Source organism: Ascaphus truei, chromosome 4 (assembly GCF_040206685.1).
Source record: "Ascaphus truei isolate aAscTru1 chromosome 4, aAscTru1.hap1, whole genome shotgun sequence".
In the NCBI taxonomy this organism is placed as follows: domain Eukaryota; kingdom Metazoa; phylum Chordata; class Amphibia; order Anura; family Ascaphidae; genus Ascaphus; species Ascaphus truei.
The window spans coordinates 128,243,561-128,263,468 of record NC_134486.1 but is presented as its reverse complement, the minus strand read 5'-3'; the positions used below and the strand labels follow the sequence as shown (position 1 = coordinate 128,263,468).

Sequence of the window (19,908 nt, the reverse complement as noted above, 5' to 3'; positions counted from 1 at the left end):
TAACTTATTAAAACATGTCACTGCCATTAGTTCCCTTCAGTCCTAGGAAGGACTGCCCTTTTAAACAATGATCTCCCTAAAGCTTCAGCCTGTTGCTTTCAACAGCCTGTACAGTCAAGCCAGGATTAGGGAACAGACCCAGCAGACAAACCATTGACAGCTGTTTTGCCCCTCTGTGCCCATCATTTTAAGCTCAGTTCCTCTTTGTCAATGTTGGTTGCTTTCTGTTTTTACTTGTGTCACCACCATTGTGTGTCTTATTTGACAGTTTGCTTGTACACCAAAATAAATGTCATAGCTTAGCAAATCTAGTACTTAACACCTACATCTACAGAAAAACTATGGCTCGGTGATTGAAGTGTGATGGTAGAATGCATCAAATTTGAAATATAATCTAAATTCTCACTAGGCTTAGCTACCCGTCATAGTTTTGATATTCTGAGAAGGGATAGGGCCTGACATTAAGCTGGCTTAGCGACTATTTCTATTTCAGTTTATCAGAAAGGATAGAAGAAAAGTTGAGATGACCAACACCAACCTGTGAGAAGCGTTGAGGTTCAGCTGACAAAGCCTCTTCCTTATGCTCCTTTTCCCTGATTGCTTTGGCGGCCACAGATGGTACCGGTGCTGCTGGTTCTGGGAGAGAGACGTCATCTAAAGTGCTGACTGAAGACTGGCTTGGTCGAGGCCTATCCAAATCCATGGCACCAGAGGCCATGCTTGGGTTGATTGTTTTTGGTTGCTTGGTCACCACATTTGGTTTCTCTGGCTTCACAGCATCTTTTTCCTTCTGGAAGGACTCTTGCCTGTGGTAGGTTGGAATGGGCTTCTCTCCCTTTTCTAAGGACTTGATCTGGCTGGGTGTTAATGACTGGAATTCAGACTGCGAACCTTCGATTCTGGAGCGCTCCATGCTTATCTTCCAGAAGGTCGATTCCTCTTCTTTCCTTACCGGTGGTGGCCCGTCGCCACTGGATGTTTTACTACCTTGGGCGGCCTTAGCTGGTTGGTTACCATGAGGTGTTTTGATAGTCTGGTTGCTTTGGCTGACAGGTTTGGGTGTCTGCTTTTGTTCAGTTTGTGCTGGACCACTGGCTGACTCTTGAGTGCCCACAGATGCAACACTAAACTCCATCTGACTCTGTGTTAAATAAAATACAAATGAGACAACTATTAATTTGACCAAATAAACATGATTAATTTAACATTTTCTTTACATTCCTGTACAATTGATCCACTGAAGACAGACAGAGGTGATGTCAAAGTGATGGGTACTAGCGTAACTTAGTGATCTGGTATATTAAGAATTCCTTCAACAAGCAGGGTGAATGGAGTCCAGTTTCCCTAGGACCCAGCGGGATCCTGACAGAAAGCAGCTACAGAGCAATAAAAAGGGTGAAGCCAAAGTGACAGAGAGAACCAAATATTACAGGAGAACATTGTGACGATAGTGAGTGTTTGGCCCGGGATTAACGGGGTTACTCCCCAAGGGCCCCCCTCTAACCTCGCCAGGGAGACAAGGGGTTAACTGGGCTGAGGTCCAGAAATGTGATTTAACCCTTGTTATAACATGAAAATGCTTATTCCCCTGTGTAAAATGTATTGTTGCTGGGTCAGTGTCTGCATAACCCACCCACTGGGACTTAAGGGGTTAATCTTATATGCAGTGCTGAATAAACAGTTACCTGAAAACTGGTAATTTGGTAACGGAGTAAGCCAGGACCCTGAGCCTTGGGGTACAGCCTCCGGGTCAACCCCCAAGTACAACCATATTAAAAATATAACTTTGTCATAAGAGGGACATATATTTTTGATAAAATGACTTTCTGCAGTTTTTGAAATGTACAGGCCAAATGCTAAATTGCCTCTGCCTGCCTTTGTAATGCATACCAGAAACCAAATGGTTTGACTTATGAGTCTATTCACTTGCGTATGCAAGCTTCCTCTCTCCCAGTGCATATCAAAAGGGAGGTGTGAATTGGCCAGTTGGATGCTAAATAGGACATCCTGGTAGACTTGAGCCTGGCTTCACAGGGGTATTGCTATGCAATACCCAGGAAGGATCAACAGGTAATGACCTAGTTGGTTATGCGAGAAGCTACAAGCCTACTTCAAAAGGTTTTATTGATGGGGGTAGGGGTGGAACTACCCAAACAGGATATCTGAATAGGTGACCTTATTAAATATAAGAATATTATGAGATGTCCTTGGCTGAACATGATAAGAATTACATATGTGTATCCGTTGGATGTAGCCCATCTTTTGGAGTCTAAACACTGTATATGTAACGGCTGCTAAATGCCAGATATTAATATCTCTATTAATTTTCATATTACACTGTAATGTTGGGTATCTCTGCGAGCGTCAGGTGTCACGGAATGTATTAATATATCTCACCTGACTGTGTGTATTACGGAACGGAAGTTATGCAATGATTTGCAGTAAATATGAAATTGTGGTTGAGTTCTGAGGAACCCCTGTTGTGATGAGCAGGAAAGGCTAGAATTCACAAGCCTGGTCATCAAAGACCAATTTGCTAATTGCTTATGCTTGGCCCAACGGACAAAAGGAATTAAGCAGAGTAAGTGTAACTTTTCACACAGGACTCTGAAAGCCCAAAGTTAGCTTCAAAAGCTTCAAAGGGGATTTTACTAGACGGCACGGCGCCGTATCTGGGAAAGAGGGGGTTAAAATGATATATAAGTCAGAACCACCCTTTACCCATTGTTGTTCATGCAAATGTCTTCATGCATGTGTCCTGCCTGTTTTGCTGTGATGTCAGCTGAAATATGGGAGAAGTGGCCAGTCTGTAATCCTGCTGGCTTTCTTGCCATAATCTTTAAGTAAGTGTCGATATTTTGCCTGTTATTTGTACATATTTGCTGTGTTCACCTTTATCAAGGAATAAAATCACTTTATTATATCTTAAATCTCGTCCCAGTTCAAACCCAGGTATATATATATTTATATATAGTTTTGGTGTAAATTACAACTTGTCACAAGCTACCGTGACAAACATAAAGGAAAGAAAATGTGTGCATATAGGAGAAAATATTCCTGTTTAAGAGATCTGTGCAAGAGACATGACGACTGGGAAATATAGCGAGGAAGAGGATCTGGTATGTAATGAGATGGCAGATAAAAGATACTGTACAGTAGCTTTTATTTTTATTCAAAGGTTTGAATAAAAAGGAGGTTGGAGCTTTACGTGTAGATAGAATTGGGCTGTAATTCCAGTGTTGCAATGGTAAAGGACACACAGGCCTATAATGCATTTACAGCAACTTATACACATGATAACAGGATAACATATTGATTTATTGAGTGGGGAAAAAATATGCGTACACAGTGTGTGTGTGTGTGTGTGTGTGTGTGTGTGTATACATACATAGTAAGGCCAATCTTTTTACCAGCTGTATACTTCACAAGGGGAGGAGCATATGTACAGTATTTGTTTTTCATAAATATTCGGTCAATTCTTTTTAATGCTGCATACTCCACAAAGGCATTTCATTAGAGTGTTACTGATGCATTTCATCATAGGGGTAGGTTTTGGCTCACCTTGTTTCTGTTTTAATAAACAGTTCCTTGGAGGTGTATGGCTCCTCCCTTCAGGATAGAGCTCTTTACCTATTCTTCGAATTAGCATAAAAGGTATATTATACCTCATTGTCAGTCTACACATCACCCTCCACTAAAGAGCAGATGAATGTTTATTGCTGACAAAAAGAGGAGATATGTGTAAATGTGCACCCATAGTTTACTTTTATAATAAAGGAACTTTGTTACTGGCTTTGGACAGCTTTTAATTGTACTAAATCACAAAGGCATATGCTTTATTTATTTAGCACCTTCAGGGCATTTTCACATATCACACACAGTTTAGTCCACAGGACATTAATAAATTACATGTATTTAGTGTAGGTACCTGCTAAACAGAGTCTACCTTGACGAGGTTGGCAGGCTTGAATCATGTTTTGATCAAAAGATGCAACCACATGCATCATTTATAATACAGACTTAGGTTCTAAATGTAAAAATGTCACTAGTATATTTTGGCCCAATTGGTAGGAGCACAGGATCTGTTCGTTTTCCCATAAATGTACAGTAAGGCCAATCCTTTTACCAGCAGAATACTTCACAAAGGGAGGAGCGCAGGTAATATGTACAATATATATATATATATATATATTTTATACATACATACATAAAAGATGTATACGAATAAATAACATCTGGATAACATATGGAGACCTCAGAAGTCAAATATTAATTACATTATGCAATCAACATTTGTGCTGAGCATATTTATCTCAGAAGGGGGCAGGAAAAGTCTATAAACCCATCAAACATTTTGGATTACACAGATACCAACAGCCTCCCCTGTAGAGTTTGTCTGAAAGTTTGTAATTGAAAAATCCATGCTAAAAGAAAAATGGAGCACAGCTGCAATTGTTCACTGTAGCTTTCCAATAGGTTTAAACGTTTAATGAACATGTCCATGTTATGTTATTTCCGCTAATTGGAGCAGAACATCTAATTACCAGGATTGAAGGGGAAATAATTAATCAGAGATTAACTTGGCTCTTCCCTAGTAACTCTTAATCAGGATGGAGCGTGACAGGCCACATGTTCAGCATGAGAAAATTGGCAGTGGAAGCAAAGCAGAATTTGTTTAGGGAAATACTTATCTGAAGCATTATGTGTTGGTATAGACAGGCCCAAATTTACAAAGCTGTGGTTTTCCATAAGACACCCTAAAGCCATTTACGCAAATGGACTGCCTAGTAAATCAGGGCCTTAATCCCTTTGGTGTAGAATAGGCTTACATTTCTGTACAGACGTTAGTTCAAAGTTCTAGTAGCCATATTGGTCCATAGATTCAATGTACGTTATGATGCATTTTAGCAGGCCAACATTAAAGCTCTTTGTAACAAGGCAAGCCTGTTAATAACAGCTAGAGCTGTTCGGTGTTTACCAGGTACGAGTTAGTACCTGCCTGGAGGAAGACAGGACAACAAGCCAAGCGGAGACTAGCAAGGGGTTTACAAAGGCAAGACAGGGAAGTGTTTCTCTGTCTCTTCCCTGGTCTGCGTACAGACCACACGTGCATGTCTTTGATGCCTAGGGACACCAGGCATCTATATAGACATATATGGACTTTCATACGCTGGTGAAGCTGACCTTTGGCCTAGTAAAAAGCCTGTACTTATGTTGCTGAAAACTTCAGCTGAAAAAAAGCCTAAGTTATTTCCCCCAAAACAAGTCTCCTGTCTTCATCTCTGCATTCATCGCCTAGACTCTTCATTGACGAATTCCAGTGTACAGAGATTTTAAAACCTCACTGGATTCTTCTGGTGTATGGGCACAGTATACGAAGACGAAACCTGTGAGGTTTCGAAAGCTCTGTAGGTCTGCAAAAAGGTGATTACAAGCTATCTTACATCGAAGCTATCTTACAGAGGTTACAAAGGCCACTGTTCTACCATATAAGCCGTGTCCCCCTCAGCGTTTTCAAGTGCAGTTCCACCAATGTAAAATACCAGAATTAATATGTTTGAGAAGTGAAATATTGACGATGACAATTTGTTTCTCTTCATCTAAAGATGTGTAGAGGATCTGGGAAATGTTTGTAAACACTGTCAATTTCAGACGTGTGATTAGTTTTAGTTCCTTTACACCTTTTTTGCCTGTCTGCCTGTATGTTATCACCCCTCTCCCCATCACAGACACTTTTTAATTGCTCCTAACGCAAGGGGACAAAACTGCCCCTTTTTTTAAAATGATGTTCATATTTTCTAAAGAATAACACAAAAGATAATTCTGTGCTTAGTTAATATGTGCTATTACACTTTAAAATCAACATGATGCACATATAATGATTTAGATAATCTATATCATCCAGCCTTTCAAAGCTCATTATAAGAGCATAAAATAATATACAGTACATCTGTAGAGAATCTGTCTAGTATCACTCCTTGCAGCTGGACACAGTTGTTACCCACAGATGGTCTATTTCCACATTTGCAAAGCAGCCAGGAATAGACACTATAAACCTTGTAGAGCCTCAATAATGTCTTTGAGTCTCCACACTATAAGTCAGGATTCTTCAACTGACGTCCATCGGGCAAAAGCTTTGATGTGGTTTTGGAGTCTCTGCTCCTGCTAATGTAATACTTGTTGATTCACACTGTTAACTTGTAAGTTAAAGTAATGTGAATATATATGGTACTTATGTCTTAATGCTGACAAAATGTTGAAATATAGTAATTTTAAAGTTTTTATGTAGATCTAAAACGACATTGCAATATGCTAAACGTTTTTTGACTTGGCCTCTTTGGAGAACTAGGGAAAGAGCCGGGCTCTGAGTAAATGATGTTATGACTGATTGGAAGTGTGTAGCCACGTTCTGTACTACTTTATAGTGCATGATGTTAATTTCCCATAATTCTTTAATGTCACACGAGATGACTGGAATTTCATTTAGAGAGATGGGGCAGGAGGGCAGGAGAGCCCTTTGAACTATATATCTAAATAGATTAACCCAGCGGTGTCCATTACATTCGCCACTCGACACATGTGGCAAATAGGCCAATGTATTGTGGCGATCGGGGGGCACCAGGGGACAGAGCCGGGACATCTGCCAGGTGGCTATGGGGGTCTTTGGCTGCCCGGTGACTGTGGGAGGGCTCGGCTGCCCACCGGCTGTGGGGCGGTGCCTAGTGACACAGCACCACCCCTGTGCACCGGAAGTTGGTGACACTTCCTCACTTGCCCGTGTGGTCGGAGGTCTTTCCTCAGATACAGTGTAGGGGGTTTATGAGTATTTTGGGGTGGTTATGTGTTTTGGGGGAGGGTTATGTGTATTTGTAGATGGGGGGTTATGTGTATTTTGGGTGTGGGGGGGGGGGGGGGAGTTGTGTGTGAAAATGAGGATAGCACCTCTAGCTGCGTTTAACATATGTAGGACCAGGGTCTTTGAGTTTATACCTAGTAATTAAATCCCTATTTTAGGAGTATTACCCATGGCTTTTCCTGAACTTTAATCCCCTTTATCTCCTTAATTTTCCATAGAACCTCTCTCCAGAATTGTTTGTGTGAAAAATTCATTATATGTAGCAGTGTGCCCTTCTCTCACATCCTCTTCAGCATCTATCTGTTGCGTTTGGGATCATTACTTTCTGTCTATTAGGGTGTAGTTCTATCTATCTAATATCTTATATACCCTTTTAAAATGTTCAGTTACTTCCCAGATCCTGTTCCATTCTGCCTCCTCCAAAACTAGGTTCAGGTCTTTCTCCCATGCCTTCACAAAGCTTTGCTTCTCTACTTAACTCCGTCAGAGCTTAGGAACGTCTGGGTATAGTTGTGCTCAGAGAATCTAGGGGTGCATCCCTTCTTAAAGTGTGTTTCCAGTACAAACATTACATCCCCAGGGTCACGGTGTGCTCACCACAAACAAGGCGGACCCGCGGTGCTGAGGTGGGAATTGGATAAAATGCCACCCACAGCCACGAGGGCGCGTCTGGATTGTAGGGTTCATTGAGGCCGCCAGGTCGGGAGTGGAGAGGTACGGAGAGTCGGTAAAACTTGCCAGAGGTTGGTGCAGGAGAGGTACGAATCGTTGCTGGCGCTAGCCGAGGTCGGGTTTGGAGAGATGAGAGTCGTCGAGTTCCGGGTGCCGAGGTCCAGATATGGAGAAGGTATCGTAGTCTGGTGCCAAGGGCAGGGCAGGAGAATAGCGGCTGGTCGAGGAAAGCCGGGTCGGTACACAGGAAGGATCAGCAAGACAAGGCAAGACTGGAGGCAAGGATAGGTAAACACAGCGCAACTGGTACTATGCTCAGCCAAAGAGTAAGTGGCAAAGCTGAGCATATGTAGGAAAAGGAAGTCCAATGGGAAAGCAGCAGCATGGGGTGAGAGTCCAGCGAGGAGTGCCATAGGGCAGAGAGCAGGTGCAGGGAGTACCTTCAGTAGGAAGGCAGGGCTAGGTGCTGGAGTGCGCCTTCGTGCGCGTGACTGTGCCTCCGTGCATGTGGTCGCGTGCGCCGAGGACGGCACTAATAAGGCTAAGGCCCCGTTGCACGCGCCCGCATGGCTGTCTTGCTTGCCGGCGGCGCGTGCAACTCACTGCACCGCAATCTGCAGGAAACTTTTTTCAGCGCGGGGGGGGGGGGCATGGCCAAAATGGGTGGTGGGCGCTGTCATGACGTGAGGGGGCAGGACCGCCCCTCAGCCCCTAGACCGCTGAGCCCCTCAGCCGTTCAGCCCCTCAACTGATCACACACACACACACACACAGACAGGCACTCATGCACAGGCACTCACGCACACACACACACAGACAGGCACTCACACAGACAGGCACACACACAGACAGGCACACACACAGAGCAGGGGGGGGGCTTCCTTGGTGCTGCAGAGTTTATTTAAAATCGCTGCTTTCCCCCCACACTCTCCTCCCCGCTCCCCGAAGCCTCCCCTCCTCATTGGCTCACAGCCACACCACGTGACGCGTCGCCACTTGAGATTACAATTCTCTTGCATCCCCTGGCGGCTGATGCGTCACAGCGTGTAGTGAGCCTTGCAGGGAGGAGGGACTGGGACCTGCTCGGGAGGATAACATCAGATGGTGCGTAGCGCGCGGCTGCACGGGCCGTCGTAAGCAACGGGACCCGGGCCTTAGGTGGTGCTGGCGTGCGCATAAGTGCAGCGGTCGGGCGGCATTGGGGGAGACGGAAGCAAGCGGAGGAGCCTGCGGCAGTGAGGGCGAGTGGGTAGCGTTCCGACGGCGGTGTTGCTCCCCGAGCCTCACACCCAGCCTCTCTCTTAAATTATGCCAGAACCAATTTCCTCTTTTTGATCAAGATGGACCCTTTAATGTTAGTGATATTAATTTAACTGACAGAAAATTTAATTTTTTTTGTGTTGCTACTGCGACTGAATATGCATATCCCCCTCCATACCTTAGTGTGCCCTCTCCACTGTATGTGCAGTTAAGAGATCACCTCCTCCATTTTCTGTACTTTCCTTTGGCAATTCGTTTTTTTAATGGTGCCCAAACATAGAAAAAAGGTTAACGTATAACATACACCACAAAACCATAATACATATACCATCGGTTGTTATACGAATCTCCCATCTCGAGATTCTTCCACCACTTCGAGTGGGTTTAACATTTTCAACTATCCGTGACGTACATCAGTCACTTGTTCTAACCTGTCTGCTTGGGTCTAACATGAAGTAACTTACTTCCAGGGAACTTGGCCGAGCTCCCCTCTGGCAACTCCCACACTGCGAACACGCGTATGTAAAGATATTAAAATGGCTTTATACCATTTTTATTAATTAGAATCCACCACAATCCTCTTGTATGACAGGTGATCCTCCCACCGATATTGCTTCTTGATCTGACCCAGTTGAGAGGGAAGGGTGGTCATTTATAAACTATGATGTGCCATCTACACAATCATCGTTCTGGAGTACTATGTGAGCTCTGTCAATAACCAGCAATTTGTCTGGTGTGTTTTTAAAGATGTGGGTGAGGTGATTCTGTTATTTTGGTATTTCAGGGGTTAACACCGCCTCTGGAACCCCTCTGCATTCAATGTTACATCTCCGACCCGATTACCCAGGTAATCCATTTCATATTGAAGTTCCTGAATTTGTTTTTTGTTCTGTGAAGATTTGTCTGCTTAGGGCGTCTTGCGTGTCCACCCAGGCCTCACTCTCCTCCTCCAGTTCGGTGACTCGGCCCCCTAATTCTGCAACATCATTTTAAGTTTCTGATATATTTTCTTTGATAATGTTTTTTTATTTGTACCAACAGATCGATAATATCCTGTTTTGTCAATAGGTTCTTTGTCCTCTTTTGTGGCATATTCGCTATCAGACCTGGCGATTTCTTCCTCTTCTTGCCTGACTGATTCTGCATGTGGCAATACAGGTGCTGATTCTACAGCTCGAGTTAGGCCCAATTTCTCTTTCGGGCAGTTTTTCTTGAAAGTGTGTAAGCTACTGTTTTTTGTTCTGGGAGGCATCACCTGTATAAGTGGTTCACTTTTCTTCCATTATTCAACAGTTTGTGTTGATTTTTAAGTACCGAATTTCCTTGATTTCTAAAACGCACCTTTTTCCCATTTTCACGTGTGAAATCGGAATGCGTCTTAGGCTGAGTCTCCGCTGGTGCTGAGCGCGCTCATGCTTAGAGCACGAGTGCCGGGTGTCCTGCAACTTGCGGACGCGCGAGTGGTTAGGAGGAGGAGGGGCGCAATTGCGGGCCATCGGGAAAGTTTAAATAATTTATTTACAAAAGCGCCGAGCGTGTGTGCCCGCGCGGGAACACACACATATATATATGTAACCGCTCCAAGCGCCGCGAGCACAGCAGTAGCGGGGACACAGCCTTAGAATTGACGTTTAAAAAAAAAAAAAACGAGGCTGCAAGGTGCAAGGGGTGGCTGGTGTGCGCACAGAACCTGCCCTCACCCAACCCCCACCACCAAACCCGTTAAGCCCTTGTAAGCCGGGAAGACATGAAGGGATGCAACCGCCATGCTGTTACCTGGGAGTCGATGGGCAGCAGCGGGAACTTGTCCTCACCCGTCGGAGGTGGTGGGAGGAAGAAGTGGCTGGATAAGCAGTGCAGAGGGAGTGCAACAACGTTGCAGAAGACCTGTTAGTATCACATGATTTAATAGCTGAGGGACAATTTTACATTTAATGTAGTGTTTCTTTTTCCCCCAAATTTTTTTAAATTAAATTAATGGTGCGTCTTAGAATTGAGGAAATGTGGTATATTTGAATGCATACGTTCCTGTATAGAATTGGAGCTCTCTCCTTAAGTAGCCATCTTGTGTAGATGCAGCCACGATCCCCCCCATCATCTTTTTGCTGTTCTTTTTAAAACAAACTATCACATTTCAGGGCAAATTTAAAAAAAAAAAAATACAATGATGCACAATGTGCGTTAAATATCACGAAATATGCCCTTAAATCCAAACTGAGGTGGCAGAATGCAATCCCAGTTTAAGCTATGAGAACTTTGGCAAGTGTAGCAATATTGTGCATGTACAAAAATATTATTTCACACATCTCTACAATAAATACCTATGTACTCAAAGAGCAAACAAACACATTGGAACTTGCTTCAAGGCAAGGTACCCAAAGTTTTAGTAGTAATATTAATAATAATTTTGTTCTTGTATAGCGCTGCTAGTTTTACATAGTGCTTTACAGAGACATTTTGCAGGCACAGGCCCTCCTGTGGAGCTTACAATCGATGTTTTTATTGAAGGTTCAAATCATTCCAAAACTGATTGAGAGAAGACTCACACTTCATAAGGAAGCTAGCAGGCTCTGAATCTGACACACAAAGCCTTGTTGAAAGACGACCTACACAAAGAAAATGTGTATTGAGAAAAAAAAAGTGTAGGAGCCTATCCCTCAGATGGCCCTGATGTTGCAATCCCCGAAATTCCATCTTGAGAAACAGATTTGTTTGGCCAATGCCATTTTTTAATAAAACTCTATAGAATTTGTGGTTACTCTGCGTCTTACCTTTATTTTGATACGGTAGCACTCCAGAGATATGTGGTTAACGGGTTTAGATATTTAGATACCAAGAATAGAAAAAAAATCCACAACATTTCCTTCAACACAAATATTCGTTAATTTGCTTAATAATTAAATATTCATAAAGTGAGTTCCAGGAATAAATAATAATAATAATAAAAATAATAATAAAAAATAAAAAAAAGGGTGCTGATTACTTTGCTTTCCTTTGTCCTTCTCAATTTTTTTTTTTTTTTTTAAATGGTAGTAGTGGTTGGTTTTTTAATATCTACAAATAAGGTAGACATGGGAAATATCATTCAACGCATTGGAAAAGCAGACAAATATCAATTATTTTCAACATAGAACGCAAGAACTTAGGACACAAGGACTCTATTTTTACATGTTGTTATTCACTTGCTAGGAATGCATACTATTTCACAAGCACGCAGGGCCTCCTGGGACCAGAGGAAGCTGTTTAGCTTGGCAAATTGAAGGCTTTGAAATAGTTCAGACAGAGGCATCTGGTTCACTGCTCAGAGAGACTGATCAGCTACAAGACACAGAAGCAGAGGGATAAGAGGGAAAGCGTGGCACAGACATCCATTTCTTCAACGCTGTATTACCAGGGACGACACACTGAGATGTTGCCATTAGCAAATATAGATGTAACATTGTTCCCTCAGATAACACCACATACCCCACTATAATGCAGAGTATCACATGATTTGCATAGGATTCAATGGCAGTGTTGGGAGAGAATATCACAGCACATCCTGTTATTATTGCACCTGAGGGAACAATGAAGCCTGCTACACCTGTATATCTTGAAAAGGAAGGTGTGAGTTTTCCAAGAAGATACATTTCACAGGCCCGTCCCTACAGTAGGTTGTGTGTCATCCTTAAGCAAGCACTATTAAGGCCAACCCGTTTCCCCCTCCCTTCAATTCCCCCCCTCCCCCCTAAGCTTGAAGCATGGGGTCTCCGGAGCTGAACGGCATTGATTTCAGCTCTGAGGACCCCCTGCTTCCCGAGGTACTTACTCCAGTAGGGGGTGTCGATATCTTTGCGGTTTAAATGTCCCGCGGGCCAATAGGAAGCCATGACATCATCCCTTCCGGCTTCCCATTAGCCCACGTGACATAGGACATTTAAACAGCAGAGATACAGGCTACCTATGGGGGAAAGTACATCAGGATGCACGGGGCCCTCAGAGCAGAAATCAACACAATTCAGCCCCAGAGGCCCCATGCTTCCCACCTATTAAAAAAATTGTGTCACCAGGAGTGGCCGCCCCCTGAACATGCCGCCTGTAGGCGGTGCCTTACCTGAGGTAAGCCTTGGCCTGCATGTAAAAGGCACCGGTATAGATTGGATGCTGAAGCTTGTGTAATGACACCAACAGCTTAAATGCTTCTCATCGATATATATATATCTATATATATCTATATATATCTATATATAGATATATATAGATATATATAAAACTGAAATGTTTGTCTGTGATGTTGTGCGTTCTGTGATTGCTTGCTGGCCGCCACAGCTCTCGCTCTCATTGGCTGAGGCATACCCACTCCCACCCCCCCAGGCTCCCCCCCTCCCTGCTCCCAACGTGGTGGGACTCCTGCCCCAGCACGCCACTCTTGGCTCCCCCCCCCCCAGCTGCCAACATCCCGCTCCCCCCTCCCAACGTGGGATGGAGGGGAAGCGCCGTGTGCGCCTCCTGCCCCAGCCAGCCACTCTCGCCTACCCCCCCAGCCGCCTACCCCCCCCAGCCACCAACATCCCACTCCCCCCCCCGCTCCCAACGTGGGACAGAGGGGAAGCGCCACGAGCGCCTCCTGCCCCAGCCTGCCACCCCCATCTGCTAACCTCCAACTCACCCCCCCCCCAGCCTCCCCCACCCCACTCCAAACAAGGAACGGAGGGGAAGCGCGGCGCGCGCCTCCTGCCCGAGCCCGCCACTCTCGCCCCCCCCCCCCCAACTTCCTGAGTCCACCTCCCGCCCCAGGCAGCTGCCGCGGGGATATCAGGGGCAGTTGGGTGAAGCATCTGGCGGCAGGAAGCAGCACCCACCCGGTCCAGGTAAGTCACCCACACCACCCACTCACTGTCACCCAGTCATTGTCACCCACCCATTCATTCAGTAACCCACCCATTCACTCAGTAAATTCAGTAACCCACCCACCCACCCATTCAGTAACCCACCCACCCACCCATTCAGTAACCCACCCACCCATTCAGTAAACCCATTCATTCAGTAACCCACCCACCCATTCAGTAACCCACCCTCCCATTCAGTAACCCACCAACTCACCCATTCAGTAACCCAATTCAGTAACCACCCACCCATTCAGTAACCCAATTCAGTAACCCACCCACCCATTGAGTAACCCACCCACCCATTCAGTAACCCACCCATTCACCCACCCAGTCAGTAACCAACCCAATCCATCCACCCACCCAACCACCGTCAGTAACCCACCCACCCATCCAGTCAGTCACTAACCCATCCACCCAGTCAATACAGTCAGTAACCCACCCACCCAGTCACTAACCCACCCAGTCACTAACCCACCCATGTCACTAAAGTCACTACCCCACCCCAGTCACTAACCCACCCAGTCACTAACCCAAGGGTCACTAAGTAACCCACCCACCCACTAACCCAGTCACCCACTGTCAGTCACTGTCACCCACTCAGTCAGCCAGGCACGCAGTCACCTGTCTTTTGTTGAAAATATAAAAATAAACAGGTTGCATTGTAATGTTTTTTTCTGTATCACAATAAGAAAACAGTTAAGTAAAAGTTGCACGCTAAAAAATATTTTTCCGTGGTAGGTGCGCTATGGGTTGGGGGAGGGATGCACTATGGGTTGGGGGGGGGGGGTGCCCTGCTCCTTTCATTTGTCCTGGGCCCTATGATTTCTGTTGGCGGCCCTGCTCCCACCCACACCCGTCACACACCGCACCCAAAGTCAGCCGCCGCAGAGATATCCACCTGCCCCCGCAGCACGCCGCCGCCGCCACCCCATCACTAACCACCCCCCCCCACACCCACAGTGAGCTGCCGCACAACCCTCCCTCCCGCCCCCCCAGTGAGCCGCCACCGGACAGCTCTGATGAGGGGGTGGGGTGGGATCACAACCCTCCCGCCCCCCCCCCGGGAGCCGCCGGTGAGCTCTGACGGGGGGGGGGGGGAATTACTACCCTCCCACCCCCCAATAAGCCACCGTCGCTGAGCTCTGAAGGGGGGGGGGGAGAATCACTAAGTGTAAGCCACCGTCGCTGAGCTCTGAAGGGGGGGATTACAACCCATAGTGGGCAGCCACCGCCTAGCTGTGAAGGGGGGGGGGGAGCCCAACCCGGGGGGGGAAGCCCAACCCTCTCGCCTGCCCCCCGAAAATTAAATCCCGGGCAACGCCGGGTATATCAGCTAGTTTCTTTTAACTTTATTGACCCTTTAACTTGCATTGTCTTACCCTTGATCATTCCAAGGTGTAAAAGCTATGAGATGTCATGGTGTATTACATGGGGCTGTATACCAAGGTGGAATTACAATGGTAAAGAATGTTTCAAGGGCAATGTAAACCGATCACGCTATTTTTATTTTTTAAACTAGTGTTGCAAAACTGGTAGTGAACGCATGAGCTCCCTCATCTCAAAAAGAGATATTGAAAAAAATATATATATTTTATTATTTTATTTGAGTCATTTGGTTCTGTGAATTTCGTTCCCTGCTACATTTATATACAAATAAACAAGGGCATCCATGTTGCAGGCAGTTGGAGTTATGCCATCAAAGATATTTATATTTTGATTTATCTAGGCTTGGTATTTTTCTTTTCCATACAGATCTCATCTGCTTTATAGAGTTTATAAGACAGATAGTGATGCAGGATGAAGAAATCTAATGTGCAAGGCAAAAGCTAGTGACAGATGTGAGGTTCATCCAAACATGCGAACTGTACCTTCATCATTGGTATGGAACAAAAGAGAAGACGACCCCCTCCAGCTGACCACAGGTAGGGAGTGTCAGAGGAGACTGTGCAGGGTTGTTCAGGCCAATGGACTAATACTGGGAAATGCAGAAACCAGCCTGGGACAACGTGATTATTATTGATCTGAAAAGGAGACATCACACATGGGAATAGAATACTGGATGAAAGGACAGATACTGTATATAGCTTGCCCGATGTTATAATGAACAAATGTAGCAGGCATCAGTGTTCTCTCTGATGTTAAGATATATTGTGATACATTGCACCAGCACTGCTACTGGAAACTTCGATCTGTGTTATATGGGGGATCAATGTCAAGCATACATCCTTATGGCTATCCAAATCAACTCTGCACGTTCTAAAAAAAGTGGTTCTGAGCATTGTGCAATTACCTTAAAATCTTCCTGCGTACATCCCAAAGTTTGTTTGGTATCTTCTATTGTGGGTTGTAATACTTTTTAATGTGTTCCGGCAGCACCCCAGTGCCATTGGTGTTCTGCTACTGTATGTACGGCCATGTGATCACTTTGGTAGCAAAATCACATGACCCCAACCCCCCATCCCTCAATGACAAATGACAAAAACGGAAGTGGAGTGCCCACTTTGGTTTCGATCGGGCTCAGCACTCCAGTGGAGTGGCCAGTCAGATCAACACCTAGAAAACCAGCATTTGAATAATGCTGTAGATAGTATGGAAAAAGGGTCTCTGGTGTGCTGGATCTTATGCCATGACAGGTACGGCAATAGGGCAACAAAAAGGTTAATAGACCAACATGAGGGTGTTTGACAGAGCTTTCAGAACCTCACGTTATATCTTAATGTGCATTGCCAATCCTCACATGTATACAGTCCCATTGACATCTACAATAATATTAATTATTAGCAGAGATTGCCACTTTGAGTATAATAGAATTAATAGCTTCCAAATATAGACCTTATACGAGAGTAGAGGGAGGAAAACTATTTAGGGAAAAGGACCAAGGCTAACATACTCATGCACAGAATGCACGATTACAGAAATCCAAATAAAATCAAGGAACACACAGTAACTTACAGAGAGTAAAAAAAAAAGTGACAAAAACCCTCCACCGTACAGCAAATAAAAATACAATTTGTGAGAACATTCACATGTCTCAGACAGGACAGCAATCCTGCTTTTCCCTATTATCTCTTAGCATAGAGTGCTTCCACATCAGCCAGGTATTCTGGGTAATGACATGCAAATGAGCAGAGTGAATCACTTTTTGCTTCTTACCCATTTTAACACAGGTCCCTACAAACTTATGCCTGCCACTGCTTTTTCAGCACAATGCTCTGCATGACTGTGTGCGCCAACAGGCATTATTTAAAAAACTGGCCAGGTTTGCAGTATTGTTGCCAGTAAACAGAGCAGAGTCTAACAAACCAGAATTTTAAACCATGAAAATTACAGTCCTGAAACAGCCAGTGAGGGAGTGCAGATGCCAAGCTTTAAAAACTTTCCCTTGCTTACAGACTATTGTCTTGTTTTTTCTTCTGAAATGGTGATGTAAGACTAGTGCACTCCTGCTCTGCAAGACTAGTCAGAGCACTTTCTAAAATATAAAAATGCTGTATATGTAGCCACTTTTCCCCGTAACTAAGGGAAACTACTCGTGCTATCTTTACCTGTGGCTCACAGAAGGCCTAAGCCTCCGCCACTGGGAGCCTGGGTTGAGTTAGTTTATCTGGATACAGCGCCTCCACCTGGGAGGGATCCTAGCGTTGCAGGATAACCCCTCACAGGAACCAATACATCAGTGAGAAATACACACACACATGGTATGGTACGACAGTTTACTAACACACTAATAAGAACACTATACACAGTAGCCCAACACAATACCCACACAATGTTCACCCCCTGGTGAGATTCCCCCAAAGTACTGTGTTACCCCTTGTATGAAGGTAGTTGGTGCACATAGGTACCTCTCCTGGTCTTAGGCCAGACCAGGACAATCTGAATATGGATGGATCCACCGGACCGCACCGCACTGTGAGCCCACAACGCGGAGTCTCCCAGATCCTCTCACCCCTCACCGGAGGCGTCCGCCTCTTGAGGGAGCTCCAGCTGAAGTGTCTCCCTTAAAAAGTCGCTCAATGGCCTGGGTCTGGTCCCAGACCGCATGGCGTCCTGTCACCGGTGCACTAACAGGAGGCGCAGCGCAATTCTGCTGGCAAAAATGCAGTGACATGGAGAACAAACCCTAGTGTGTAAGAAAGCATTATAAGTGGACCAAAACCAAATGTGAACAGTCCAACCACAGTGGACAGGTATAAAATCCTGACATTAATAGCCAAAGAAACGACAGGGAAAGCAGCTAATGATAGAGCTTGCAATTGAAAAATCAATCACCTAAGATCCATAATTAAAATTTCCAGTGAAGATCAGAGATCACGGAGGTGAAGAAGCGCAGGTCCACTAATCCTTGAACAGTGTTTCCTGTATCAGGAGCAATTATAATGGGCAATATGTTTTAACCAAAAGGTGAAAGATGAGACTGGGTAAGTATCTCACTCACAATTTCGATGATATTATAGGCAGTGGGGTTGTACTGTATAGAGTAACCAACTAGGATGTTCTTCCGGCGTTCCTAGAAGACATCCCTCAGAGCCGGATGGATAGGATGGGTAGAACTTCCATGTGTGAAGGAGAGAAAGGACACACAATGTTTAAAATGCAAGTTTAAAATGCAAGTAAAGTAATACACTATATAACTAATAACCCAGGGTCAAATGGTGGAGAAAAGGCTGCAGCAGTCATTCCTTCACGGAGATGCCTCCTGTGACGGCCGTCCACAGGGGAAGGTGTTAGAGTCCAGGAAAGGCCTAACCCAAAAAATGGTCCAGGGTCCACAGCAATGTCCACCACACACCTCAGGGTTCATCAAACCAGCTGTACACTCACCTACGCATTTCACTCACTTGGAGCTTCCTCAGGGATATTTCTATCATTATGGTGTGCCTCTCCTTTTTGTATGCCTCGGCAATCGCTGCGAAATCGTGACGTCATCGCGTATGATGCCATGATGCATGGAGCGTCACGAGTTATCCCGGTAGCTATGGTGACGGTAGTAAACAAGGAAATCCTCAAAGGTCCCACTCTCCTTAGTAGTTATTCATTTTCAGCTGTGCTCCATCTCTCCTTCCTTTGGATGTCCGGTCATTGTGGAGTAACGGCAGCACGCACCCACGGAGGAAATTCCATTGAAGACCCCACAAATGTGAGTTACTCCAACCTGTTCACCTGATGTACCTATACTTACCCAACCGATGTCTATGTCTGGTCACTAGCCAGTGAAGATCCCACATTATTTCAGTGGGATTTTTTTCCAGCTATTCGGTATCTGGTGGAAGTGGTTTTATTGCAGGGTTGGAATATTTTGGTCTGGACTGTCTGGGACCCCCAGGGATACTATATTATATGTTCATATCCTTTGGCTATATAGCCAGTGGCTCATGTTTGAGCACCATACAGCTTTTTGTTACTGTTCAGGGATATTTCCATCATTATGGTGTGCCTCTCCTTTTTGTATGCCTCGGCAATCGCTGCGAAATCGTGACGTCATCGCGTATGACGCCATGATGCATTGAGCGTCACGCGTTATCCCGGTAGCTATGGTGACGGTAGTAAACAAGGAAATCCTCAAAGCAGCCTTCTCTGACTGTGCTGCATGATGATATAAGTGGATCTCCTCTAACTAATGCCTGACAACACTGACAGAGATAGAACTTATGTGATCAAACAGTAAAACGGATAGTTAATAAAAACACAGGGGATATAGACATCTATAGGCAAGAATATAAACTTAATGCTGCAGATATGGAATTATAATTCTTTATCTATAATTGAAAAACGTGTTAATAAAATAACAATAATTTAATAGTATATACAGCTGAACTCTGTTATAATGCGGTGCTCGGGGTCCACATAATGAGACTTCGTTGGCCGCCGCGATCAGGGGTTCCGCGAGGGTTAAATTCCTGCATGGTGAAGAGGAGACGAGGTGGGTGTGTGTGTATGTATGTGTCCGTTAGCAATAAAGCATTGAATGTTATTAAAAACAAAACAAAAAAACCTTGGAGATATTTTTCAATCGGGAGCCACGCTCAGACCGCGTTATAAGCGGATCGCGAATATATATATTATATAGATTTATAGATATTATATAGATTTATAGATATATATACAGTGGTCGACAAATCACCAAAAAATCTACTCGCCACCTAGTACCACACGTGTGCTGTGCCAATAGGAGCTCACCACGATGTTAAATCTACTCGCCCGGGGCGTGCAAATGTATAGGTTTGTCGAACACATACACACACACACACA

General features: G+C 44.8%; 1 protein-coding gene across 2 annotated transcripts in view; it reads right to left on the bottom strand.

Annotated features, from left to right (window-relative positions):
• The window catches only part of C4H1orf198 (chromosome 4 C1orf198 homolog), a 53,176-nt gene that overhangs the window by 8,106 nt on the left and 25,162 nt on the right, over positions 1-19,908 (bottom strand). The window contains exons 3-4 of one of the 2 annotated variants that reach the window (XM_075596586.1): positions 15,525-15,677; positions 539-1,141 (exon numbers count right to left, since the gene is read on the bottom strand). In XM_075596586.1, the coding sequence (XP_075452701.1) occupies positions 539-1,141; positions 15,525-15,677 (756 nt within the window). The remainder of the gene's footprint in view (positions 1-538; positions 1,142-15,524; positions 15,678-19,908) is intronic. The other variant, XM_075596587.1, reaches the window with a different exon arrangement.